The sequence below is a fragment of the Penicillium manginii genome (assembly GCF_028828005.1).
Source record: "Penicillium manginii strain IBT 31320 chromosome Unknown utg000009l:1.0-3297300.0:1.0-3298630.0, whole genome shotgun sequence".
Lineage (NCBI taxonomy): Eukaryota > Fungi > Ascomycota > Eurotiomycetes > Eurotiales > Aspergillaceae > Penicillium > Penicillium manginii.
This window is the reverse complement of record NW_026643110.1, coordinates 1678433-1704840: the sequence shown is the minus strand read 5'-3', so window position 1 is coordinate 1704840 and position 26408 is coordinate 1678433. Positions and strand designations below refer to the sequence as shown.

At 48.8% G+C, this 26408-nt stretch overlaps 8 protein-coding genes across 8 annotated transcripts; 5 read left to right on the top strand and 3 right to left on the bottom strand.

The window, feature by feature from the left end:
* Nucleotides 1-778: 778 nt before the first annotated feature.
* On the top strand, nucleotides 779-1528 carry N7533_012389 (orotate phosphoribosyltransferase; the record flags this gene model as incomplete). Its single annotated transcript, XM_057109039.1, has 1 exon — nucleotides 779-1528. The coding sequence occupies one exon, from the start codon at nucleotides 779-781 to the stop codon at nucleotides 1526-1528; it is 750 nt and encodes a 249-aa protein (XP_056954140.1).
* A 3362-nt stretch (nucleotides 1529-4890) lies between these two features.
* On the top strand, nucleotides 4891-12438 carry ags2 (alpha-1,3-glucan synthase Ags2; the record flags this gene model as incomplete). Its single annotated transcript, XM_057109038.1, has 6 exons — nucleotides 4891-5486; nucleotides 5534-9011; nucleotides 9063-11488; nucleotides 11553-11758; nucleotides 11823-12333; nucleotides 12390-12438. 6 exons carry the CDS (start codon nucleotides 4891-4893, stop codon nucleotides 12436-12438), a joined length of 7266 nt encoding a protein of 2421 aa, XP_056954139.1.
* A 436-nt stretch (nucleotides 12439-12874) lies between these two features.
* On the bottom strand, nucleotides 12875-15346 carry luA (3-isopropylmalate dehydratase LEU1; the record flags this gene model as incomplete). The annotated part of the gene is made up of 3 exons (XM_057109037.1): nucleotides 12875-14992; nucleotides 15074-15180; nucleotides 15247-15346. 3 exons carry the CDS (start codon nucleotides 15344-15346, stop codon nucleotides 12875-12877), a joined length of 2325 nt encoding a protein of 774 aa, XP_056954138.1.
* A 1188-nt stretch (nucleotides 15347-16534) lies between these two features.
* N7533_012386 (zinc-binding alcohol dehydrogenase family protein) lies at nucleotides 16535-17986 on the bottom strand (the record flags this gene model as incomplete). Its single annotated transcript, XM_057109036.1, has 4 exons — nucleotides 16535-17064; nucleotides 17120-17553; nucleotides 17609-17649; nucleotides 17714-17986. 4 exons carry the CDS (start codon nucleotides 17984-17986, stop codon nucleotides 16535-16537), a joined length of 1278 nt encoding a protein of 425 aa, XP_056954137.1.
* Nucleotides 17987-19479: 1493 nt separating this feature from the next.
* On the top strand, nucleotides 19480-21059 carry N7533_012385 (DUF895 domain membrane protein; the record flags this gene model as incomplete). Its single annotated transcript, XM_057109035.1, has 4 exons — nucleotides 19480-19567; nucleotides 19618-20659; nucleotides 20716-20812; nucleotides 20880-21059. 4 exons carry the CDS (start codon nucleotides 19480-19482, stop codon nucleotides 21057-21059), a joined length of 1407 nt encoding a protein of 468 aa, XP_056954136.1.
* A 167-nt stretch (nucleotides 21060-21226) lies between these two features.
* N7533_012384 (UDP-N-acetylglucosamine--dolichyl-phosphate N-acetylglucosaminephosphotransferase) lies at nucleotides 21227-22766 on the bottom strand (the record flags this gene model as incomplete). The annotated part of the gene is made up of 3 exons (XM_057109034.1): nucleotides 21227-22207; nucleotides 22275-22455; nucleotides 22528-22766. 3 exons carry the CDS (start codon nucleotides 22764-22766, stop codon nucleotides 21227-21229), a joined length of 1401 nt encoding a protein of 466 aa, XP_056954135.1.
* A 342-nt stretch (nucleotides 22767-23108) lies between these two features.
* N7533_012383 (putative nuclear pore protein (SEH1)) lies at nucleotides 23109-24391 on the top strand (the record flags this gene model as incomplete). The annotated part of the gene is made up of 3 exons (XM_057109033.1): nucleotides 23109-23318; nucleotides 23387-24230; nucleotides 24285-24391. 3 exons carry the CDS (start codon nucleotides 23109-23111, stop codon nucleotides 24389-24391), a joined length of 1161 nt encoding a protein of 386 aa, XP_056954134.1.
* Nucleotides 24392-24802: 411 nt separating this feature from the next.
* Nucleotides 24803-26362, top strand: N7533_012382 (putative proline permease; the record flags this gene model as incomplete). The annotated part of the gene is made up of 1 exon (XM_057109032.1): nucleotides 24803-26362. The coding sequence occupies one exon, from the start codon at nucleotides 24803-24805 to the stop codon at nucleotides 26360-26362; it is 1560 nt and encodes a 519-aa protein (XP_056954133.1).
* Between the last annotated feature and the right edge of the window lie 46 nt (nucleotides 26363-26408).

The following is a 26408-nucleotide window of genomic DNA, read 5'->3' as shown; positions in this document are numbered from 1 at the left end:
TGTGTCGGTTCAATCTAATTCTTGGAATGTTAGCATTCTGGAAAGGTATGATCTGAGTAATATCCAGGTCGCAAAGGCCCAGATATTGACATGCGTCTGATTGAGGGGAATCTTACAGAACAGCAACTCGACAATTAACCGATTTCCTGTCAGCAACACCCAGGGGAGGGCTGAAATGGGCTGTTCCTGCGGCGGGGTCTTTTTCAAACACCAGGTATTCTCCAGGAATCCCGACTTGTAAATGAATCCCGCGGCTCGGTTGTTGACAGGAGGGCGGTCAGATAAGAAAAAAAGGAGGTGAAAAGGGGGGAAGGGATGTGTGGTGATGAGAGAATCTCCGGAGGTGAAAGGAAAAGGGAAAACACTCTGACGATTTGGCGGGGGAGGCCGATGGTCGGAGGCACGTGTTCTGTGCCCTCAACAAGCAACTGAGCTCAACGACCGGCGATGAGTCCTGCCTGTTGATTGTGGATTCTTCTATTTCAATCTATCTCAAGCTTTTCAATTGCGGCTATCATGTCACCTTTTCCCGTCAGTATTGGGAGGATGGGCTCTGATGCTAGGACTGCCCCTCCTGCCCCTCCTTTGTGAGGTTCCCCCCCGAAAAAAAAAGGGTTCCGGGGGAAAATTTCCCTTCACGTCCGTTTATCGCTCTCGACATACTCCAACCTTCAACCTCCAGTTGCTCTCCTTGGTCTCTCTCTCTCTCCCTCCTCCCCAGAGTGCACCTTCTCAATCCTCTTATTTACCGATTTCGCATTCTTCGACCAATCCCACCATGTCCGCCGCCAGCATCCCTCCCCCCTCCGCCGATCAGGACTACAAGTCCTCCCTTCTGCCGTTGTTGATCTCCAACAATGTCTTGTCCTTCGGCACTTACGTCCTGAAGTCTGGCCGCGAGTCTCCTTACTTCTTCACATCTTCCCTGCTGCACACCGCCCCTCTCCTCCGTGCGACCTCCGCCGCCTACGCCAGTGTCCTGTCCTCTGAGCCGTTTGTCACCACCGGCGCTGACGGTGTCCCCAAGCCAAACTTCGATATTATCTTTGGCCCCGCCTACAAGGGTATCCCCATCTGTGCCGCCGTCACCAACGAGCTTGCTGTGCGCGACTCGCTCTCTGGCTCTCCTCAGGGTACCTGGGACAACGTGAGCTACTCTTTCAACCGCAAGGAGGCCAAGGCCCACGGTGAGGGAGGAAACATCGTCGGTGCCGCTCTGAAGGGCAAGCGCATCGTTATCGTCGACGATGTCATCACTGCCGGCACCGCCCTGCGCGAAGCCGTCGGCATCATCGAGAAGGAGGGTGGAATTGTTGCCGGTGTCGTCGTCCTGCTCGACCGTGAGGAGCGGGTCAACGATACCGAGCCCAAGAGCGCTATCGGCTGCGCGCAGCGTGACCTGGGTGGCAACATCCCCATCCGTGCGGTCATTGGTCTTAACGACCTGATCGAGAAGCTGGGTGACCAGATCGGTGCCACTGAGATTCAGCGCCTGAAGGATTACCGTGCTCGCTACGGCGCCCAGTAATTTTAAAAAGCTTGTGGATAGTTTTATTGAGACATGATGTATGAAAGACCAAAAAAGGAGTTTTGATACCAGGATAGACCCAGAGTTATTCCATTCTATATATTGCGTGAAGAATTAAGTTCATGGCCGAATCATGATCGCTGTTGATTAGCTATGTTTCCCCGAGACCAATTGTCTGTCTACCCTCGTTCATGTCAAATGTGTGGCAGAATTGTAGCCACCACAGGATGGGATGTCCAAGTACCTACATTATGATCCGCTCTGTCTCACGAGTCCAATGACGGGCCCAGGTGCTCTGTGCACTGATAGTAATAGACACTGACCAAGTTCCTCACACCCGGGGCCCCTGATCGATATGTCGTACACGATAACCCGAACTATACCATTTTCAAGTTGTCTCAGATGGGCGATAATCCCAGAATCAGGTGTGATTATGTGATAGCAAAGTCGAAAGGCGAGGTCCGAGAAAATCGGACTGTCGTACCGGCACGGACAATGGTTTGCTCAAAGTTGACCTCGACTGGCATGCATGATACCTAGGGAGGAAGAGGTATTTATCGAATACAGAAGGGTGACTGCAAATCAACCTTTCAAGGCATCGTAGTGATCTGATCGCGCTCAGACCATTCGCGGGGTATCAGGCCAAAAGAGGTGCAGGGCGTCTCGGGAAATCGGGCCACTCCGGCACATGATCCAGAATGTATGTCTACTTCATGACCAGAGACTGGTGGGGAATAAGATCTGAACCTGGGGTAGACAGTGTTTGTTGGGAGGGCGTTCACTCCAACTTAGTTGTACTATTTAGTTGCGATGCCCAGGTAGTGCGTACTAGTATTCCTATATACCTCGCACAGCGAGCACTCGGGATTGCGTTCGAGTTCTTGAAGCTCACTTGTGAATCTTAGGACAACAATCCTGAAGAATCTCAGTTTACCTGATGCGGAAAGGTCAAAGTTATCCGGGGATGTCCTAATGGTTGTTTGGGTGTCACAAAAAAACTGGGTACACAGTGGGTTTTGAATTCGGTCCATGTACCGAAAAATGAGGTCCCTCATTATAGCTGGATGAGGAATTGCACATTGCGTATCAACTCGAATACATACACTACCTAGGTATCAGGATCAAGGTTGGCTTGTATTTATTTGCTTTAGAAGAGTGGTGGTTCATTGTTGGAAGGGACTATTCATGTTTCGAGATCCATCCATCAAATGCCATTGGGGTACCAGTAAATGAGCCCGAAAGGGACAGAATAGCGCTAGTTTTGACCAACCATAGTCATGCTGTGCCTTGAACTCAGGTCTTTGCCCGTGCAATACTCCAGATCCTGTTCTATTACACATGCTGACAAATATTTGACGTTTTGAATGGACATAAAAGATCAGTTCATTGGTGCCCCAGGGCGTGTGGAGAAAGATCATATCTTGCTTAGAAACAAACGGGAAAGATCGTTCAATTATAGTTCTTGCAGAACGGGAGAAAGTTCCAACGGCTTGTTGAATTTTGAATAGGCTCACCTCAATCTCATTCTCTATGCTGTTGAACCATGTACCCCAGAAGTCCCAACACTGAATGTTTGGTTTTCGAGGTGTTGAAAGTATGTGATACCATGTGCTGCGCTTCTGGGTACCGAATAGAAGAGCCTACAGATTTCTCACTCGTTGGTTACTTGCATAAAGCATATAGAATGTCTAATCGGGATCATTATACGCTCTAAATTTATGAGCAGTTCCGCGGAAAGACCGCTTATGTCAATTATTCTATTGAGTCGGGAAGCACTAACCTGCAAATAATGTAGGAACTAGGTCTTTTTCTTCCTTCAAATATACAGATTCTGTTTGTCTTGATTGGAAACTCGCTTTCTCGGTTCTTTGCCGAGTGCCGTCAACCTTGAAAATATTTGCTTAGGGGTGGAAGCCTTCACGTTACTAGTACCTCCCTACATAATTTGCTCTCGAAGTGCTGCCCATCATCCTACAAAATATAAAAGTTATCATGTTATGGAATATCAGAATTTGATCGTTCTTTTGGCCAGATTCAAATGACCAACGCGCGGTAGCTCTAGATATGGAGGCTTTACCTACCTATGCGCCTTTGCTTGCGGCAGTTGAAACCAAAATTCAGTAAATCTGCGCACCTGTGAAATGGAACCAAAATTTCTTATGACTAAATTTGCGTGAATAGATGTATGAGTCCACTTTTTACCCCTGAGCGCACAATAATATAATATACAAAAGACTTCTTCTTGAACAGCAGGAGTATTCTACTACCAAGAAAAGTCTCTCGTTCCTAGGTAACAAGATACCCATAAGTACAATTCGAAAACTCGGAATGAAGTCAGTAAAAAGACACAGTTCGGCGTGTATATCGAGTGACAAATCTCATAAAAATCTCATGAAAGTCGGTGTTTAAATCGGACTGATATAAGATCTCCACGGCATGTTCAGCACCGCCGAACCCTAGTAGAGATACGCATGTCTATGCTATCATCCATGATTGTGTCACAGAACTTTTGTGATACATACACAACATAGATAGCACTAGGTATTGTCGAGCCACAAACATTCCACACTGACCGCCGATAATGCACAGAGCTATTGATTGTGCTCGAAGGAGGTTAGGAATCTGGGAATCTCGTGAGACAATACTTACTTTTGTCGTCTGAGCCCACGACATCTCGAAATAGATTTTGCTCTGAAAGACCCGGTCAAGTACCCGGAAGTTCCATATGTATACTGACTTTCATACCTCCTATCAGCGGTCAATCTGACTTGTCGCTAATTCCGGAGTCCAGGACACAGATTCCCAACATCTCCATATTGAGCCGAAAGATAACAGAATCAGACAATGTACTTTCTGTAAAGAGAAGGGACATAAGAGTTCTTTGAAGTATGTCTTGAATTCTAGTTGCGACTGGGTGCAGCTTGTTTAAGTGAAAATTCACTCCCATTTATTCCTCTGGCCACCTCGCAAGAAACCATTACAACCAGTCCTCTTCTAATACGGAAGGATTTCTTGGGTTTGACTTCTGGGAATACTGGGTCTCAGGTGGAGGTTCCAAGGCTAGAGGCATACCGTCGATATTTGCTCCCGATAAATACCACAGTGGCCAATTGAACATTCACAGGTAAGTTCGTTTACTCGGCTCCGCAATATTATCTTGGAATTTGTTTAAGCGCTCTGCTATATTTGCTTGGCTTCTTTCCGACCATTTATTAGACCTAATGTATGACAGACTACTAATTTCAACGAAGAAGGGTGTACTACCAAGTGTCCTTCTACTAGTGAGCTTCTATTTTATCTGCAATCCCAAAGCATAGGCTTTGCATCTGATCTCAACCATTTGCCATCGGTGATCAGATATCATGCATTGGAAGTGTACAAGTGCCTTGCTTGTCTTCCTCGCAAAACTAGGTGAATGTTGGCCTTATGATGAGGCGCTCATCGACTATAATATCAATGAAAATCCCGACACAAGGAACCCAGCCGAGTATTGGGGAGAATGGCCCAATCACACATATTTCCCATCACCAGAGAATTGGCGTTTCCCAGTTTATACTTTATTCCTCGATCGCTTCGTGAATGGCGATCCAACCAATGATAATATCAATGGGACCCATTTCGAGCATGATCTGAATTCAAACCAGATGCGTCATGGCGGCGACGTATCCGGACTAGTTGATACCCTAGATTATCTCCAGGGAATGGGCATCAAGGTATGTGTAGACTATAACTCCCATTTTAACTGGCTAGCTCGACTAATCCGTGGACTTTTCAATGGAAAGGCTATATACTTGGCCGGAACGATTCTCATGAACCAGCCATGGGGAGCTGACGGCTATTCGGCACTTGATACCACCTTGTTAGATCAACACTTTGGCACTTTGCAAACTTGGAGAGATGCTATCACTGAGATCCACAATCGTGGAATGTATGTGATTTTTGACAACACCATTGCAACGTAAGTATTCTTAACTCTGCAAGCCTCCCCTTTCGAAGCTGAAACAGTGACAGAATGGGCGACTTGATTGGATTTCAAGGATATCTCAATACTACCACGCCATTCCTACTCAAAGAACATAGCGCCCAATGGAAGTCAGATCGTCAGTATGTCGATTTCCACTTCGGGAATACCTACAATGAAACTTGTCAATATCCCCGATTTTGGAACGAGACCGGCTTCCCCGTTTCACAATATGTCGATGATCAGTTACAAGGGTGCTTCGACAGTGACTTTGACCAGTATGGCGATATCGAAGCCTTCGGCGTTTACCCTGACTGGCAGCGTGAGCTCGCGAAGTTTGCCTCGGTTCAAGACCGTCTGCGTGAATGGGTCCCCAGTGTCAGAGAGCGGCTCACCCGCCATTCCTGCATGATCATCTCCTCCCTTGACATTGATGGCTTTCGCTACGACAAAGCGACGCAGGCGACAGTGGATGCATTAGGCGATATCTCTGGATCCTACCGCGAATGTGCTCGCAAAGTTGGAAAAAACAACTTTTTCCTCCCTGGGGAAATTACAGCCGGGAATACTCTGGGCTCGGTCTTTCTAGGTCGCGGTCGGCAGCCTGATATGCTCCCAGAGACACTCGATGAAGCCTTCCGATTGAGTAACAACTCCGACCCATTTTTTTTCCTTCGCGAGGAGAACCAGCAAGCCATCGACGGCGCTGCCTTTCATTATTCTATTTATCGATCCCTAACCCGCTTTCTGGGCATGGACGGCAATTTGGCTGCTGGCTATGATGTCCCCGTTAATTGGACAGAAGCCTGGTACCAGATGATTCTTACAAACGACATGATCAACGCGAATACCGGCAAATTCGATCCTCGACACATGTATGGAGCTACAAATCAAGACGTCTTCCGCTGGCCAGCTGTTGAGCAAGGCATTGAACGCCATTTACTGGCTCTATTTATAATCACATTGCACATGCCTGGTATACCGTTGTTGCTTTGGGGTGAAGAACAAGCATTCTACATCTTAGACGCCACAGCTTCCAACTACATTTTTGGCCGCCAAGCGATGTCACCTGCTACCGCATGGAAATCCCATGGTTGCTTCCAGCTACCTTCAACTCAATATTATAACTGGCCAATTGGATCAGGGCGAAATGGCTGTCACGACGAAAGTGCCACCTACGACCACCGCGATCCTGCACATCCAATGAGAAATACTATCAAGCATATGTATCAAATGCGGCAGGACTTCCCGGCTCTCAATGACGGCTGGTGGATACAGCTTTTATCCAACCAAACACACGATGTGTATTTACCTGGCTCCAATGGAATCCCAACCGAAACAGGCATGTGGTCTATCATGCGAAGCCCATACTTCCAGCTGCAAGATCTTGGAGAATCAGGCAACCAGACAGTATGGTTCGTCTATCAAAATGACAACCGTACTGTCACCTACGATTTTGATTGCTCTGATCGAAACTTGGCCTTGGTCTCTCCATTCGATACGAATACCACTGTCAAAAATCTGTTCTATCCACATGACGAGCTTGTTTTAAAAAGTGGCCCGACTAAGCTACAGCTCAATGGATCCACTCATTGGAATGGTTGTCTCGACAATCTGACTCTTTCGCCTTATGAGTTTAGAGCTTATGTTCTCAAGAAAAACTTCGTGCCTCCTCGGCCCATGATCACAAAATTTACTCCCGGTCACGACGTCCCCGTACTGTCCACCGCGCTACCCGGAGAAAGCGAGACGCTTGATGTTGCCCTTTATTTCTCTACGGAAATGAACTGCAGTCTGGTAACAGAATCAATTTCTCTGGATTCATCCACGGAAACCGGACAATATCCATCTGTGAACCTTGAAACAATTGACTGTGGGTTTGTGGACGACAGAGAGGCATCATCTTATACAGGACATATCCCTAGCACTTGGGTCTGGACGGCCACTTTGAATAATGTCTACAATGGAGTTCACAGATTGACCGTCAATAATGCATCAAGCAGCGATGGAAAATACACTAATGCAATCGACCATTTTTTGATTCGCATTGGACAGCGTGACAATCCCATTGTTTTTACATCTGCGAATTACTCCAGTAGCTTGCTTCATCAACATGGAAATGGAAGCCTCTATATTCAACAGCACGCTGCTGGTGCAGATTTGTACCGCTATTCCACCAACTGGGGAAGCACATTTTCACAATGGTTACCTTATGTGGGTGGGAACCACAGCATCAAGGAGCAAGATTGGTCAGGAACAAAAAAGCAGAGGTGGAATGGGAAGCATGTCCGTATTGAGTACTGGAATCGTTTCACGGGTAGCAGTGACTATGTTCAAGAAGGCGACGGACCTGGATATAAAGATACAGCGCCCAGACGATTTCCCCATCTCTTCTTCAACGGACCTTTCAATGAGTACGGCTATGATGCAGGTCTTGCCAACACTGTGAAGCAAGATAGCGACGGCATCTGGAAGTTCCGTTTTATGACCGAATGGCCTGCCCAGGGTCAACTCAACATTTGGGGAATCAACCCTGACGGGCATCCTGACCAAAGCTATATCTTTGGTGACTCTGACGGTGATTCCGTGCTGGATCGTTTGCCACCGTCATCGTTGAGTACGACAACTATCAATATTACAGATCATCCCCCAAAACCCCACTTGGCCTGGAGAATTCAGCTTGACGATGCTACACTCAAATTCAAACTTGTACCAGCAGGATCTCAATACGTTCAAATGGCGCTCTACTTTTTGCTGTGGCTTGTGCCAGTCATCACGGCCTTCACTTGCGCCTACATCTTCAAGAAAACATTCTACAAGATCAAGCTCAACCAAGTCGGGGTTAGCGAAAAGAAAACACTCATCTCTCTCAATGTTCTGAACAGATTTAAGTTCGAACCAGGTGACTCCAAAAATCCGATTGTACGTCTTGCAACCAAGTCTAAATTCCTCCAAAGCACATCTGCTTTTGGCAACCGTACCTCAACCCGGCGAAAGGTATTAGTTGCGACGATGGAATACGATATTGATGACTGGGGGATCCGAATAAAAATAGGCGGATTGGGCGTGATGGCTCAGTTGATGAGCAAACAACTTGGCCACCAAGACCTAATTTGGGTCATTCCATGCGTTGGTGGAGTCGAATATCCGATCGATAAACCGGCCGAGTCAATGTTTGTTAACATTCTCGGGAACTCGTATGAAGTCAAGATCCAATACCACAATTTGAGGAACATTACTTATGTCCTTCTCGATGCCCCGGTGTTCCGTCAACAGTCCATGAAGGAGCCATATCCTGCCCGAATGGATGATCTCGACAGTGCTATCTACTACTCAGCATGGAATCAATGCATCTCGCAAGCCCTCAAGAGGTTTCCTATCGACCTATACCACATCAACGACTACCATGGCTCAATAGCTCCATTATACCAGCTGCCAGATACAATTCCCATCTGTCTCTCGCTCCACAACGCTGAGTTCCAAGGCTTATGGCCTATGAGGACACAGAAGGAAAAGACCGAGGTATGCTCAGTCTTTAATCTCGACATGGACACTGCTACTCGCTATGTACAGTTTGGCGAAGTATTCAATCTCCTCCATGCCGGTGCAAGCTATTTACGCCTCCACCAACAAGGATTTGGTGCAGTTGGCGTATCAAAGAAATATGGCAAGCGGTCTTATGCCCGTTTCCCTATCTTCTGGGGCCTTAAGAAGGTCGGAAACCTGCCAAATCCAGATCCGTCCGACACTGGCGAATGGAATAAAGAAGTTCCAAAAGAGCGCGATATCAGTGTGGACATCGAATTTGAAATTCGCAGAGCTGAATTGAAACGACAAGCTCAGGAATGGGCTGGCCTTGATCAAATGCCTAATGCTGATCTTTTGGTCTTCGTGGGAAGATGGTCTATGCAAAAGGGAATTGACTTGATTGCCGATGTCATGCCTGGTGTGCTTGAATCCCGACCAAATGTCCAATTAATATGCGTCGGTCCGATCATCGATTTATACGGCAAGTTCGCGGCATTGAAATTGGACCGTATGATGAAGCTTTACCCGGGACGAGTGCTTTCGAAGCCGCAGTTTACCGTACTACCTCCTTTTGTTTTTTCTGGCGCCGAATTTGCTTTGATACCATCTCGTGACGAGCCTTTTGGTCTTGTGGCCGTTGAGTTTGGCCGTAAAGGTGCTCTTGGCATTGGTGCTCGAGTGGGAGGACTCGGTCAAATGCCTGGATGGTGGTATACTGTCGAGTCGACGACAACCTCCCATCTACTGAAACAGTTCAAACTTGCTATCAACAGTGCTCTGAGCTCGAAACCCGAAGTCCGTGCCATGATGCGTGCAAGATCCGCCAAACAGCGCTTCCCGGTTGCTCAATGGATCGAGGACTTGGAAATCCTCCAGACTACTGCGATCAGAATTCACGGCAAAGAACGTGCAAAATCTCAACCTACACAAGCCACAGCTGGGTCCTATAATGCAATTTACGGAATGATGACTCCCCAAGCGACAATGTCGATGAGATCCGGTGTGTCGAGCGGTACTGTGACGCCCCCGCTGCGATCACCGAGCCGGCCGGGAACAGTTGCATCAATGCAACGCAATTCAATGATTTATAGCAGAGACCCTAGCCCTGGCTCTGAGGAAATGCCACGATCTGCACTTGGCCGACCAATTTCTTCACTTGTCCGGCCTGTGTCTGCTCCGATTGAAAGCCGTGGGCGCAGATCCCACGGCAAAGGAGGTATTGTTGACGAAGAGATTGTCAGTGTCACACCTTCAGATGCTGAAGATGACAGCGGCGATGAGATGATGGCCACATGCTACGGAGATGACGACTACACAGTAGTGCCCGAATCATCGGATGGAGGACGCAGGCTAGACGGTGCCAGCATTCCTCTTACCCGAGATGTTCTTTCAGCGCGTCAATCAAGTCAAAGCTCATTAGCCGGTCGATCTAGTTCCACGCCCTCGGGCTCTGCAGCTCCTAGCTTAACAGGCACAGAAGATACATTACTCCCACCATCGCGGCCATGGGCAGGTTCCAGAAATCGCCTCAGCAGTCCTTCTGCATTGTCTGTCGACTCTGTCGTCGGTGACAAAAAGGACTATAAGCTTCAAAAGGTTGACCCGTTCTTCACAGACAGCAACGGGGAATACTACCGAGCGTTTGAAAGGAAACTGGAAGAGCTGAATGGCGCAAACTCCGACTCACAACTTTGCATCGAGCAATATCTTGAAAAGAGCGAGAAGAAGTGGTTTGATCGGTTTAGAGATGCTCGCTTGGGACGCAACCAGTCGCCTGCTCCATCAATGCGGTTCGGTAAAAGTGGTGGTTCTTCTCCACCTGGCTCTATCACCAACGACGACACAACATCTCATGAGAGTGGTCTGCCTGAAAGAAAGGCCGACGAATTCTTCCTCGGCGACGACTACGTACCACCGACAGGTTTGAAGAAATGGATGCAGTTACGAATCGGGGATTGGCCTGTCTATTCTCTTTTCCTCGGGCTTGGCCAGATCATTGCTGCCAATTCATACCAAATTACCCTACTTACCGGTGAAGTCGGCCAGACAGCAGCGAAGCTATATGGTATCGCCACCGTTTACTTGATCACATCCATTTTATGGTGGTTTTTCTTCCGATTTTTCAAGTCTGTGCTCGTTCTTACCGTACCATGGTTCTTATACGGCCTCGCGTTTCTTATTATTGGCCTCGCTCACTTCGAACCCAACTCTTATCTCCGCGGATGGATTCAGAATGTTGGCAGTGGCATCTACGCCGCCGCATCCTCGAGTGGCTCTATTTTCTTCTCCCTCAATTTTGGGGATGAAAGCGGCGCGCCTGTTAAACAGTGGGTTTTCCGTGCGTGCATGATTCAGGGTACCCAGCAGGTGTATGTTATTGCGCTTTGGTATTGGGGATCTACTTTGACGAAAGCATCCAATGCCGGAGTCGCCAATTCACAAGGACACGTTACAAATACCTGGAGAATGACGTTTGTGTCCCTTTTCTTTTTCTTGCAGAGGCAACCTTGGACATCTTACTGACACAACTCACAGTGCCGTCTGTACCCCAATCGCAATCTTCTTGTGGTCGATTGGGTTGATCGTCTATTTCGGCTTGCCCAATTATTACCGACAAACACCAGGCAAAGTGCCGTCATTCTATAAATCCGTCTTCCGTCGCAAGATTGTCATTTGGAATTGGGTCGTTATCATTCTTCAAAATTTCTTCCTCAGCGCCCCATACGGACGAAACTGGAATTGTAAGTCATCCCGCCCAGATTTCCAACCGGGGGATTCCCTAGCTCATTTCTGACTTCAAAATAGTCCTCTGGATCTCAAACCACGCCAAGCCATGGCAAATCCTCTGCCTCTGCGTCGCCTTTTTCGGATTCGCCTGGATAGCAATACTATTCCTTCTTGGCTGGATATCTAAGTCCCACAGCTGGATTCTTCCAATCGTAGCCTGCGGCCTTGGAGCACCCCGCTGGGCCCAAATATGGTGGGGAACATCCGGATCAGGCCTGTTCCTCCCTTGGGCAGGTAGCTACACGTCTGGAGCACTGGTCTCTCGAAGTCTGTGGCTTTGGCTCGGCGTTATGGACGCGCTTCAGGGCGTTGGTTTTGGCATGATTCTTTTACAGACGCTTACTCGGATGCATATATGTTTCACACTTCTTGTATCGCAAGTTCTTGGGTCTATCGCGACTATCTGCGCCAGAGCATTTGCGCCGAACAGGATTGGACCCGGTCCTATTTCGCCTGATATCACTGCGGGTGCGAGTGCTTTGGGGAATGCATGGTTTTGGATTGCGCTTATATTCCAGTTGATTATTTGGTGAGTATGCTTACCCCTTGAAGTAACGAATTTTGCTGACCGTTGACGATGTTCAGTGGCGGTTTCCTTCTGTTCTTCCGCCGGGAACAGCTGTCGAAGCCTTGAATGACTTCGGTACATTTTCTTCCAAGTTGGTGTGAAGGGACTTGGGATTTTTCTTACACTTTTTCTTTATACTTTCCAACATGTCATTGGTCTTTGATTACTACTTAGTATTTACGTAATGTTTTGATTAATTGCGTCGTGTATTGGGCATCCCATTTCTTATAAAACAAAGCACAGTTACGTATTTACGATGTCTAACAGGGGAAAAGGTTTTTTAATATCATAAGTCATTCTCATTGAGAGTCGGAGACTACTAGTGTAATTCAGCATTCCAAAAATAATCAAGCTCTGCAAATCACAGAGCATGCAGACAGAAAAAGGGGAATATTCTTTTGTCCAATCAACCGAAATCCCACGGGTTATAGCTATAGCACCCATTACCGTATCAAATGCGATCATCCAAAGCGCCCAATAATATAGATTCTCAAAGCCAACTTTACCACTCAAGCGGCTCGTTCTTCACATCACCACGGTTGGTCTTGGGGACCGGGGCGGCCTCGATCTTAGTGGCACCGCGGTTGCCGCGGCGGAGGTAGCCACTGCCGTCGAGCCAGGGGGTGTCGAGGGTACGCTGGGCCTCGAATGTGCGGATTTTAGACTCCATCTGGAGAGTCAGGCCAATGTCATCCAGACCGTTGACAAGGCAGTGCTTGCGGAAGCTGTCAACGTTGAAGGAAACAATCTTGTTGCCCTGTGCGTCCTTGATCTCTTGGTTGTCGAGATCGACCTCGACTTCACGGCCAGCGTGAGCCTCGTCGGCAATCTTCTTCAGAGCAACTTCATCATCAACAACGACAGGAAGCATGCCGTTCTTGAAAGTGTTGTTGAAGAAGATATCAGCGAAGGATGGGGCAATGATACACTTGATACCAAAGTCGAGAAGAGCCCAGGGGGCGTGCTCACGAGAGCTACCACATCCGAAGTTGGGTCCAGTGACAACAAGGATCTTGGCGTTGCGGTAGACACCCTGGTTGAGAACGAAGTCGGGGTTCTCCTGGCCGTCGGGGTGGTAACGGAGCTCGTAGAACGCAGCAGTGCCCAGGCCGGTACGCTTAATGGTCTTGAGGAACTGCTTGGGGATAATGGCGTCGGTATCGACGTTGGAACGGTCTAGAGGAGCAGCAATGCCCTTCAGAACGTTGAACTTGGGAAGACCGGTGCTCTTGCCACCACCGGCGGAGGAGTTGGTGTGAGGCTCATTGTCGGCAGGCATATCCAAGACGCGATCGAGTTCATCCTCAGTCTCCGGGGACTCGGCCTCGGCCTCGGGCTGGATATCAACTTGAGGGGCGACCTTGGCGAGGGTAGGGCTGGGAACGAAGTGCTCCCGAACGTCAGCGAGTTTGCCAACGATGGCCGCAGTAGCAGCCATGGCAGGGGACATCAGATGGGTACGACCCTGGGCACCCTGGCGACCCTCGAAGTTACGGTTGGAGGTACTGGCGCAACGCTCCTTGGGAGACAGGATATCCGGGTTCATACCAAGGCACATAGAGCAGCCAGCCTCACGCCACTCAAAGCCAGAGTCAGTGAAGATCTTGTCCAGTCCCTCGGCCTCGGCCTGCTCCTTGACCAGACCAGAGCCGGGAACAATCATAGCACGAAGGATGTTATCGGCGATCTTGCGACCCTTGACAACCTTAGCGGCAGCCCGCAGATCCTCGATACGAGCATTTGTGCATGATCCAATGAAGACCTTGTCGACAGGAATCTCCTTCATGGGGGTGCCAGAGACGAGACCCATGTACTCAAGAGCACGCTTGCAGGCAAGCTTGCGTGCCTCATCCTCGAAATCATCGGGGCTAGGAACAACACCGTTGATGGGGATGACATCCTGAGGGGAAGTACCCCAGGAAATTGTGGGAATGATGTCCTTGCCATCCAAGAAGATGTTCTCATCGAAGTGGGCCTCTGGGTCGGACTTGAGGGTAGACCAGAAGTTGACGGCCTTGTTCCACTCGGCGCTGCCGTACTTGGGGGCAAGGGGACGTCCCTTCAGGTACTCGAAGGTAATCTCATCGGGCGCAATCATGCCTGCACGAGCACCACCTTCGATAGACATGTTGCACATAGACATACGAGCCTCCATGCTCAGGCCACGAATGACAGAACCACAGAACTCGATAACGGCACCAGTACCACCGGCGGTACCAATGACACCAATAATGTGAAGAACAACATCCTTACTGGTGACACCAGCAGGGAGCTCGCCATCGACCTGGATTCGCATGTTCTTGCTTCGGCGGGTGAGGAGGGTCTGGGTAGCGAGGACGTGCTCGACTTCACTGGTTCCGATACCGAAAGCGAGGGAGCCGAAGGCACCGTGGGTGGATGTGTGGCTGTCACCGCAGACAACGGTGGTACCAGGCAGAGTGAAACCTTGCTCGGGGCCGATAATGTGAACAATACCCTGGCGCTTGTCTCCCATACCAAAGTAGGTCAGGCCAAAGTCCTTCACGTTCTCCTCGAGAGTGGTGCATTGCAGGCGGGAGTCGTTCTCCTTGATAAAATCCGCGGCGTTCTTGAAGTTTTTCCGAGAGCTAGTAGGGATGTTCTATGGGATGGAAGAACAGAGATTAGCAACTGGTCATGAAGCTCAGGGCGAGCACACAAAGTCAATCCCTTCAAAACATACGTGGTCGACAGTCACCAGGGTGCAGTCCGGCCGGCGGACCTTACGGCTGGCATTCTTCAGACCCTCAAAGGCCTGAGGAGAGGTCACCTCGTGGACAAGGTGGCGATCTATTCTTGTGTCAGCGACAATTGCTCAACCCCAATGCAAGCTCGGGCTGGGGTAATTCGGCATACCGATGTACAGCAAGCAGGTGCCGTCCTCTTGCTCATTGACGATGTGGTGATCGAAGACCTTGTCGTACAGGGTCCTCGGCTTTGAATCTGCGGAAGGCATGATGTGCAGATGATATTAAAAGTATCTGAAGCTCTTTGAAAAATTACCGAACTGGGGAACAGGAGAGTGCAGACTTATATTTTGCCGCGCCCGCGATGTCGCTGCTCTGTGAGTCGAGGGGCAACGCCGATTTCGGTCGGTCAGCGACCAATGCTGGAAAGCCGATTGGTTGGGAGGGTCACTAGGGTGAAGGCCGATGTCGGCGTCGACAAAAATGTGACGGCGGCTAGTGGCGCTTGCGGGCGGTGGATCGGGGGGAGTAACAAGAACCGATCATTGTGGGTTACACAGCAGAGCTGAGGATGAAATATTGAAAGAATTCTCGTATTTTGCTCTTATTTTACAGTTGTTTTGATTACTGTTCTTTGATGTCCATTTGATGTACTCTACCATCATCTTCCGACGCTGGGGCTTCAATTTCTGTGGGGAGAGTACACCGACTGATAATGCATGACGTAGACCGCCGAACCGGGGGTGACTCAACTAATAGTGGGCCTCTTATTGGCCACGGATGCCGTCTCCGATCGTGCCGAGGGGTGAGGTAGTAGTACTAGTAGACATATGGGGAAGAGGGGCAGTGCTGGCATGCGGGACATTACTACTAAATTCTAGCACTGTCTAATAGTACAATAACTAGTATTAGTACAAGTAGGTCTTAACTTGGTTATTTATACCACTTCTTACTACATAGTAGTTTGCTGGAATATATGTTACTACTTCTCCAGGGCTAGGCTATAACTAGTTAACTACTAGTTACTAGTTATTAGGTAGTGGTATGTATAGTATACCTACTTACCTAGTAGGTCAATGCGATATCATCCGAGTCAGAACTAGGTATACATTCGGAGATTTTTCATATTCCGGGGTTACTATTTCAAGGTTAGTACCTAACTAGTAAGCAACTTGAACTTGAATAGTAAGTTGAACTTCAACTTGAAGTTGCCTCCGAGCCGACCCTTCGAGAAATTGCCTTCAAATTGGAGTTCAAGTTGAACCTGGAATTTACAAATGATGGACACCAACCTTGGAATTCCGCAATTTTGTCATACAAAATATCATCCTTTCAAATGTATCTATATAAAGGAATTCGAAGGTCTAAAATTGTAACCGAAACGCCAGAGCCCAACCCCATTCATCCCGAGGCCTTATGCCAAAACAACTTGAACTTGGACTTGAACGGTCCATAAATCATGAGTGAGAACCAAGATCTACCACAATCCTTTTACCTGAAACCGATCCATCCCGCAGCGTCTCCAGCGCCGCATTAATACCATCCAGCCCTCCCTCAGCACGAACAATATCCGGCAGACTCAATGTACCATCTTGCAACAAAGTCTCCAACCAGCACACCAGGTTTTCACCGACAGCAGGAGCCTCATGGAACAATTTAATCGGCACGGTGTGATATCGGATCCCGGGATCTCGCTCTTTTGGTAGACCTGTCAATCCCAGCAGATGGGATTGGCCTGATGTTTCTAATGTTCTTTCAAGGAGTGTTGCTGTTTCTCTACCAACAATGTCAATTGCATATCGTAATTTGCCGCCCGTAACGCCTCGAATAATCTCGACTGCGCGCTCGGTGTCTTGTCGATCTACTAGTAGATCTGCGCCGAGCTGCAAGAGCTTAGTGCCATGACGAGCCACGTCGGCGACACAGATTACGCGAAGACCAGCAAGCTTGGCTAATTGGAGAGTGATTAAGCCAGTAGTCGTCGAGGCTAAGCATGACAATTAGTATTGAAAATCAAGTATACGTAGAGGAGATTATCTTACCTCCCCAGATGGCAACCCAATCACCCCGTTGAGGCCGATCCGCCGAAGCAAAACACTCATTCAAAATGTCGGCCGGGATACTGTTTCTATCAAGTCGGTCGACGACATTCACAAGATTCGGACCCGGCGATTTTGTGAAGAGCGAGAAGTCTAATCCAAGCGAAACACCCAAGGCGAGAGCAGAGGCAACAAAAGCAACGCCGAGAGAGGCGGACGCACTGATCGAAGTTGAGGATGGAATGCGCGCAGCGTTGAAGTCTGTTGCAATGGCATATTCTTGGAAGGCCGCTTTCCTGATATCACGGTAGTCTGTTGAGGGTACCAGGACAATATCGCCTACACGCAGCCGTGACTTTTCGGGTACTTGAAGCACGAGTCCAGCCAAATCACGTCCGTTAATCCATGGCAGACTAGGAATTCCAAAGTTAAATGCACTGGAAGAATACTGAATTAGTAAATAGTAACGTATGAATGGGAATCCGAACGTACGGTGCTTTCCAGTCGATCGGGTTGAGGCCGATGGCAAGAACCTGCCAATAAAAAGTTAGATTGGCCGATTTCGTGCAAGCTCAGACCAGGTCGGAGGCGGCTTACCTTGACCAATATCTCTCCGGGATTTAAGATGGAAGGAATAATGTGGTCGTTCACCAATGTGTATTGTTCTTTGACACCCTTAAGAAGAAGCACTTGCTGTGTCATCTCTAGAGGCCTTGGAACCGGAGTTTTCTCCTCTTGTGTTGATCGCTGGAACACACTGGCATTACTTGAAGATGTACAACGATGGAAGGATTTGGTTTTTTGTTCGAGGTCTCCGAGCTGGAGGAAAGTAGTGGTGGTTGACATGATATTCGGGGCCAGCAGTGCCATACTCGAGATCACCGACTAAATGAAAAGAAAAAGAATGGCAGTTCCAGATCTGAGAAAATCTATAATTTGTCCGTGACTACATGTATGACTTATTTCTCGGGCGAGAAATACTGAAAGAACGAGCACGCTCAATGAATTGGTAAGCGGGGCATTGATATCAGTACTGGATCGGAGCACGTATAATGATCAAAAAGCCTCCGCTGGGGTTGGGTGCTGGAAAGGCCTCAGAAATGGTCCGGGCTGGGGTATCACGTCTTACATTTGCGACTTACAACCTATCCGGTCGCAGCCTACACAGGCTGGCCATTGCTCATGGCGGGGCTAAGATGGCGTGATGATGACCTCTCGCCGAGGAGAGGGGAATCGTAGATAATATCTGAAAGGGGTTGCCTTTATTAAGTCCCCATTGATGTCTAGCAGGGATCTAGGTTAACCGCAATAAACAAAGGATATTCGAGGAGGGCTGCTCTAGTAGAATGATTACAATATGGCATACTTCATAAAGAGGAAGGATATTTTTCTTCCACTTTTCAAACTTGTTGGGACTTTTCAGGTATCTTGGAACTTTCTGACCCGTGAAGGTGCCTTGATGCTTCGATCTGATGTGATCCGGGCCGGTGATGACGAAACCGTACAAAAGTTTGAACCCCTTCGCCACAACCGGGAGCTGGGAAGTATGAATGGAGTACATAAGTCGAATTCGATTACTATTGAAGATATTAAAATTTGATCAAATCCTCTTAGCCGTATCAGCCCTACAACTACATAAATCATGATGATGTACCGTTGAGCAAGTCAAGGCAGGGAAACGTTCAACTTGAAGTTTACTGAGGTGACGCCTGGATACCTAATCCACCTCCTCATCGGATCTAACCGTAACCTCTACATTCATTCTACACAATATTTAATTACCTTCTTGAACGATTAGGATCTCGTTAATCAGGAATATCTGGGGACAGTATCAACAAACGCCCGCAAAGAATCGCGGGTCTTATTGGTCAATGCGGCATGGCCAATCATCATACCGATGAGCCCTTCACCCACCTTCTATGTAAACCGTAGAAAGATCGAACGCAATGCCCAGAAAGATCTCTCGGCCGGTAGATTCAAGCCATAGAGATCGAAGGGTATCTCAAATGAAACCTTAAAAAAATCAGACCCCACGAATCTAGGCTGAATCTCCGCAGTCGTCCTTAAAGAGCGAGGCGAGTTCGTGCGAGCACGTAATCGGTGGCCCAAACCATACCATTCCCCAGGCCCTGGGTCGGCCTCCCATGAAGATAGGCGCTTGGAATATTTGAGCTAGTATCAAGAATGGCATTGTCCCGATGTTGCCATAGCACGGAATGACATGTTTCAGGAAACAGAGCTCCGTTAGGTAAATATACCAATCACGGAGTATAATATGAAGATCACTATATAGTCTAGTAAATACCCTTTTTCATAAGAATTTGACAGCTGTCGCAACGTTTGAGACGTAAAATACCCCCACAATGTCGGATTTTGAGAAGAGCTCTTCGCCAACAGATGCGGAACTCAGCCATGATTCTTCCAATCCTCCAACCGTCACAAACCAGAAGGGTATGCAAAATAAAATCTATCATCGAAGGATCTTTCTAACTTCCAAACAGTAAAATGGTACCGTTCTACATTTTACAATGCTCTTATTCTCGGGATCTGCAATTTTCTCGCCCCAGGCATCTGGGGTGCCATGAACTCCTTGGGCGGCGGAGGTGAAGAGAAGCCGTACCTGGTCAATGCAGCAAATGCATTGACATTCGGACTTATGGTGGTCTCTTGCTTTCTTTCCAGTGTTGTCGTCCGTTTTATCGGTATAAAGTGGACTTTGATTGTCGGCACAATGGGATATGCACCCTACGCGGCTGGGCTGTATGTGAACAACCGATTCGGCCAGGAGTGGCTAGTCATCCTCGGAGCAGCCTTATGCGGTATTTCGGCAGGGATATTCTGGATGGCAGAGGCGGCAATCGCTCTCTCCTATCCAGAGCCCTATAACCAAGGCCGCTTTCTCGGGTTCTGGCTCAGTTTTCGCGTCGGAGGACAGATACTCGGCGGTGCGATCAGTTTAGGCATTAATGCCAAGCGTGCGACGACAGGCAGTGTTTCCTACACTGTGTATCTCATCTTCATTGTCTTGCAAGCCCTGGGTCCATTCGCTGGTTTGTTACTGAATAAGCCGTCGCAAGTTCAAAGAAAGGATGGTATTCCTGTCAAGCTTCATGTTACCAACAGCGTCGGGCATGAGCTCAAGGCAATGGTGAAGCTTTTCATCAGCCGCAAGTTTCTGCTCATTATCCCATTCATCTGCCAAGCGGTATACACAGAGGCGGTTATGTTCTCATATGAGGGTCTGTGGTTTTCCGTGCGCGCCAGGGCCCTTGGATCATTCCTCTCAGGTATAATCGCCCTTACAATTGGCAATCTTTTGGGTGCATTCCTCGATACCAAATCAATTTCACTCAAGACTAGAACTCGGGCTGCATTCTTTTTTGTCGTTGGTTGGCAGGGAATGTGCTGGATCTGGGCTACGGTTAACACCACCGAGTTCAACGAAACCAATCCTGCGTATGACTGGCTTGACCCTGGCTTCGGAAAGGCTTTCGCCTTGTTCCTCTTCTGGGTTGCTGGCTTCCAGCTGAACTATATGTACCTGTAAGTCTTGTTAACAGGGAGGTACAAGGTTATTTCTCTTACTCACGATTCAACAGGTTTTTCTTGGTTGGGAATTTGGCAGATGAACAAGAAGAGATTATTCGGATTGCCGGATTATTGCGCGGAACAGAGTCTGCTGCACAAGCTGTTAGCGTATGGTTTTCAACCCCCCCCTCCCATACTTAATTGCCTAGCACGCGAAACTAACATACCATTATAGTACGGTCTCAGCAGTATTTCTATCATGGCTGCCGTGGGAAATCCTTACCTCAATTTCGGCCTGTGGGGCATTGCTATTGTCCCTTCCTGGTTTGTTGTTAAGCAGATCGGACACGCCTTTGGAGATAAGAAGATTGAGCGGGAGACACGGGCACTGCGAGATGTCTCCGATGATGAATAGTGCGCCCGGAGAGAAAATGACATGATTTGTACATAAAATGCAAGCAAGATGTGCCGATAATAAGATTTCAGTATAATTTGGCTTCTTTAATAGTGAGAGTATGTACATTGAAGGGTTGGCGTGCTCATGTAGCCGAAGCGCCGCCTACGTAGGCTCAGAGCAAGAGGCTACATGAGATATTGAAACATTCTATTGTCATGGTCGAATACCAGCAAGGCCAGTCGATGTCGGACGAAGAGCCCAGCCGCTCCACAGAAAGTCTGAACGGCAACCATGTGCCAAGCAAGTCGGTCCTCTCTCATGGGACCCATCCACACTAGCCAAAGGTTGAGGAGGGTCAGGTTCGTCGACTCGATTATTTGGCCATTTTCGTCCCTAGTCACCCGCGCCAGTCGTAGGATATGGAGAAGATCTAGCGCGGTGGCGATCAAGGGCGCGGGAGGAACAGTCCACTCAGTTACCGATGCATCCAATAGCCCACTAGATGCGTTGAATTTCGGAAGTCGGTGGCGCGGGCAAGGAATAAGGTGAAACAGTTGTGGCGTGGAGTATAAAAAGTTGAAGATCTGTGGGACAAATAGTAATAATAATGTCTTACTGAAATGTCCCAGTATGCCGACAACGGCGAAGACCATACCCGCAAAGTAACAGTAGGTATCACCTACAAATACCTTGGAAGGATACCAGTTGTGGCACAGGAGTGCCGCTGAAACTCCAATGAATGGAAGCAAGAAATACATCGAGAACAAGTGGGAGTCGGTAGCCGGGTGAGGGTATGGCGTGACAGGCGCGAGGTACATCGCATCATTGAAAAGTAGGAGAACTGCAATAACGAGTGACTGGGCCACCTCAATACCATTGATACCGGCAAGCATGTTGATGGCGTTGGGGCAAAAGATGGCGATGGCGGCCATGTACATGTAGTACGAGGACCCGAGGTCAATAAAATCGCCCAGGTATCGTTGCAGCGGGACCGGCACGACGACTTGTGTCACGCCAAAATCAACAAAGTACACAATGAGCATTGGAATCGAGGCAAATGCAGGAATGAGGACTTTGTGTCTCCAGCGGATGTCAAGCAGGTCGTCTCCAATGCCTAGAATAATGATAGTCTGCAGGGATAGAAGCCCCGACAAGTATGATGCGAGCTGTCACACGAAACAATTAGCTCAATGATTCTATTCAATTGCATAGCTCGAGAGACAATTTACTCACCTTCCCATGAGGGAATCTGTGTAGGTAACGTCCGGTTTCGATATGTTGATCTTCAATCACCACGTCTCGATTTCCACCACCCGAAGTGGCAGCCACAATATCCTTGTAAAAGGCAAAGGGGATGAACACAATAAGTGATAGCAGGTAGACAACAGCGCACACCGCTCCCATTGTTTCTGGTCTAGATCCAAACATCAGTCTTCATTCTATGCCAGGTCGGTAGCCTCAACACACGCCCTACGTAAGTACTTACATTTCAGGTCTCCTTGGTTTAGCCATGTCTTTCCCCTTCAGACCTGCCTTGATAAACACCGGACCAAGCCATCGAACCATGCTATATGTTATGGCAAAAGCAATGACTGCCAAACTGCCCGAGGCAATCAATGGCGCGCCATCGCCTTGGAAGGTATTGACTAGGATGCCGAGCCCAGCTCCCGCAAGAAGCAAGAGACGCCATGTCTCCGTGCGAGAAAGGGTACTTGAAGCATGCATATCGAGCGAATTGAGCAGCCCTCTCCCGGGTCTTCAGACTCAATTCCGACAAAGGATATATTGTGCAAGAAATTCAAGACCGGCACAAACGAGGAAGAGAGCTTACGCAAGCTGGCATCTTTCATCGCGGAAACTATGCGATAAGCTTATCGGGTTCTGCCTCTCCACACCGCTGACTGGCACTGGCCCCGTGATGATCGCGGCCGAGAATGGAAGGCCGCAGGAAACGCTGAGACACGTCTGTTTCATACCATAGCATGCAGACGTGTGGGTGAAGCGCATCATTGGCCAAACATCAGATTATCCTGGAACTCCCTGGTGAAGTTAAAGTATATCGTCTCGATGGGGAGTGTGGAGCACCCGGAGGCGGCGGGCGGCTTTGCTGACTTCGATGCTGGCCACCGGGACCTTGTGTCCGTGACCAAGTTCAACTTCTACGGGAACCGGATTGTGACGGCGTCGACCGATCACCGTATGAAAGTCTGGGACCTGAAAGATGGTCAATGGCAGTTGACGGATACCTGGCGAGCTCATGACGCTGAGATCCGTGATGTAAGGGCGCAAAGAAAATATACCGTTGAACTGCCGGACTCCCCCCAAGCTGACTTTTTTTCCAACAGGCAGTTTGGAACGGTCCATTTACAGGCCAACACATTGGGAGTGTGGGCGAAGACATGAAGCTCAAGATATGGCAAGAGGACGTGACGCAACCACCCAACTCGGGCCGACGGTTTAGATCCATCTTTCGGATGACAGCGCCTCAACGACACCCCTTTGTATCGATGGACTTTCGCAACATCGATTTGGAATCATGGATGGCCGTCATCACACGAGATGGCTACTTGATGATTTTGGAGCCCACTAGTCCGGACAGCTTGGCAGACTGGCAACACCTAGACCAGTTCCGCGTATGCTCTCAGCCCGAGCGCGGAGAAGAAACAAGCTTCAAGATTCAATTCCATCATGACCCAAGCGATATCACACACACAATATCACCAGAAACTGACCGCAAGAGTTTATCACTGGTGGTCGCAGCCATGGACTCGGTGAAGATCTATCGCACAGATGCAAACCGTCGGTTCTATCACGCCATCGAATTGAATGGACACGGGGGACTTGTTAGAGATATTTCCTGGGCTAATGGATCAGTCCGAGGGTACGATCTTATTGCTAGTGGAGGAAAAGATGGATTGGTTCGTATCTTCGAAATATGTACCATACCTACCAACCAGGCATCTCAACCCGCCAATTCCCGCAAGGCCGAACGGCGCCAGCAGCAACAATCATCAGAGAATCGAGCCACATCTCAATCTGGAATTGGCTCTGCATTGGCGAGTCGTGCACCCCCTTCTGCGTCTAATCGGCAGGCTAGTGGGGATTCCCAGTTCCGTCACTCATTCAAACAAGTGGCATGTATCGAAAGCAAGCATCTTGATGTTTGGCAGGTTGAATTCTCATTTGCTGGTAAGCAACATTTTGTTCCCGGAGAACCTATAATTCCTAATTCTATTTCATTAGGTGACTCGTTGATGTCTGCTGGTGACGATGGCGCGGTTCGGTTTTGGAAGAAATCACTCTCGGGAGAATGGCTTGAATTTGCCGAGACAGACATGGCAATGCAGTAAACTTTCTTAGGCATGTCCCATTGAGATGAAAAGTTTCTTGTGAATGGTCATGGTCTCACCCCTTGTCCCCTTTTATCACCTCCACTCGAATTTGTGTCCACCCAAACTCCTAGCCATATGCTCGTCCCTATGATTGAAATGGTGCATAGGAGAAATGATACCCTTGTGTTTCAGTTGACTTATAAACTGCTTTATTTATTATGTCAATGCTTTCAATTTTATTTTACGATAGGGATAGTACGATGGCCTCGATTCTTGGAGTGCCACTGTTGATACAACGTGGAGTTCGGGCAAGAGCGACTCCTCTCCACGGCATCGCCTGTTGATGGATAATTCGAATAACGCCAACTTACTTCCAACACTGATGGCCTTCACTCCTTTAGGTCAAAAATATCACTACTCCAATCTGCCATGGCTGTGGGCCCAACTCTTGGAACGGGTTTGTTCATAGGCGCCGGCGAAGCCCTAGCCATTGGCGGCCCAGCTTCGCTGCTCATCTCCTATGTATTCCTATCACTCCTCACCTATTTCATGGCCACGACCGTCGCCGAGGTCGCCATCTATTCACCCTCTCGACATGGATCAATGGTTGCCAATGGATTTCGATATCTCCCATCCAGTCTCGGTCTCGCCACTGCTACCCTTCGTTGGTATAGTCTGGCTCTTCTCGTCCCCTACGAAACTACTACCGCGATGGTAAACCTCGGCCTATGGAAGCCTGGCTCGACAGTCGCGATACGATTGTTCATCATCACTTGCGTTATTGTCGGCTTCAACTTTCTTCCCGAGCGCACCTTTCGTGGCACTGAACAACTCTTCACCCGAATCAAGATCGGCACAATGATTTTTCTCCTAGTACTGTCTTTGTCAATCGGTATGGGAGGTGCCACCGGTCATGATAAATGGGGGTTTCAATACTGGAGAAAACCAGGCGCCATGAATGAATACGTAGCTCGAGGCTCATTGGGGAAGTTCTTCGGCTTACTACAATGCCTCTTGCACAGCTCAGTTGCTTTCACCTTCACACCAGAACTGATCGTCCATCGAGCCGAAACTCCAGTGTCGACAAGTGGCATGGAAATTGGGAGTCCAAATGACCCAGACATTCGGTCTGAGCTTCCCAGAACAGTCGTCTACGATGTTGCGACCACCGCATTTCCTTATATACTGAGTTCTTTGGCCATGGGCGTCATGGCCCCCTACAACGAGCCTCTGTTGAGCAACAACGGAGCTGGCGCAGGCCTCTCTCCCTTTGTCATCGGCATCAACACGGCGAAGATACGCATTCTCCCAGTAACGGTAACCGTTGTGATTTTCCTTTCCTCGGTGGCCTCTGGTCGGTCATTCTTACATTACTCCGCGCGCACGCTGGTAGCGTTGTCAGAGCTCGGCCACGCTCCCAAGGTGTTCAGCACCCGAAACCAATGGGGCGTACCTTATGTGGCCACTATAATCACCGCGTTGTTTGCCTTGCTCGCCTTCATGTCCGTTGCGATATCTAGCTCCACGGTTTTAACATACTTCCTTGTCTTTGTCAACAGCTGCGGGTACCTTTCCTGGATGGTATCCTGCGTGACCTACCGTCGTTTTCGCCATCACCTTCATCGGCGGGGACAGAGTGACACCTATCGATTCTCTGTTCAGCCCATGGGAACATACATAGGCTTCATGCTGAGCGTCATAATGCTGCTCGCCAACGGGCTGGTTGGAGGCCCGCCAGGTCCTCAACCTGGGTCAAGAGCATCGAGAATTGTGGCCGCCTACTTTAGTATTCCAGCATTCGGAGCCATATATTTGGGCCACCGATTTCTGACTATGGCCCCGTATCGGTCGCATGCTAAGGAGGTGCCCATTGACAAGGATGTCCCAGAGGGTCCCACAGGTGCGTTCCACATACAGCAAGGGCAACTTGCCACAACACCTGAAACTATCGAGCTGGAGCAAGTGTGGTCGGTAGCCGTAGAGGCTTGAGAGTTTTATGTAGCAAGTCAGATGTGGGAGCTGGAGGGTGGGTGGT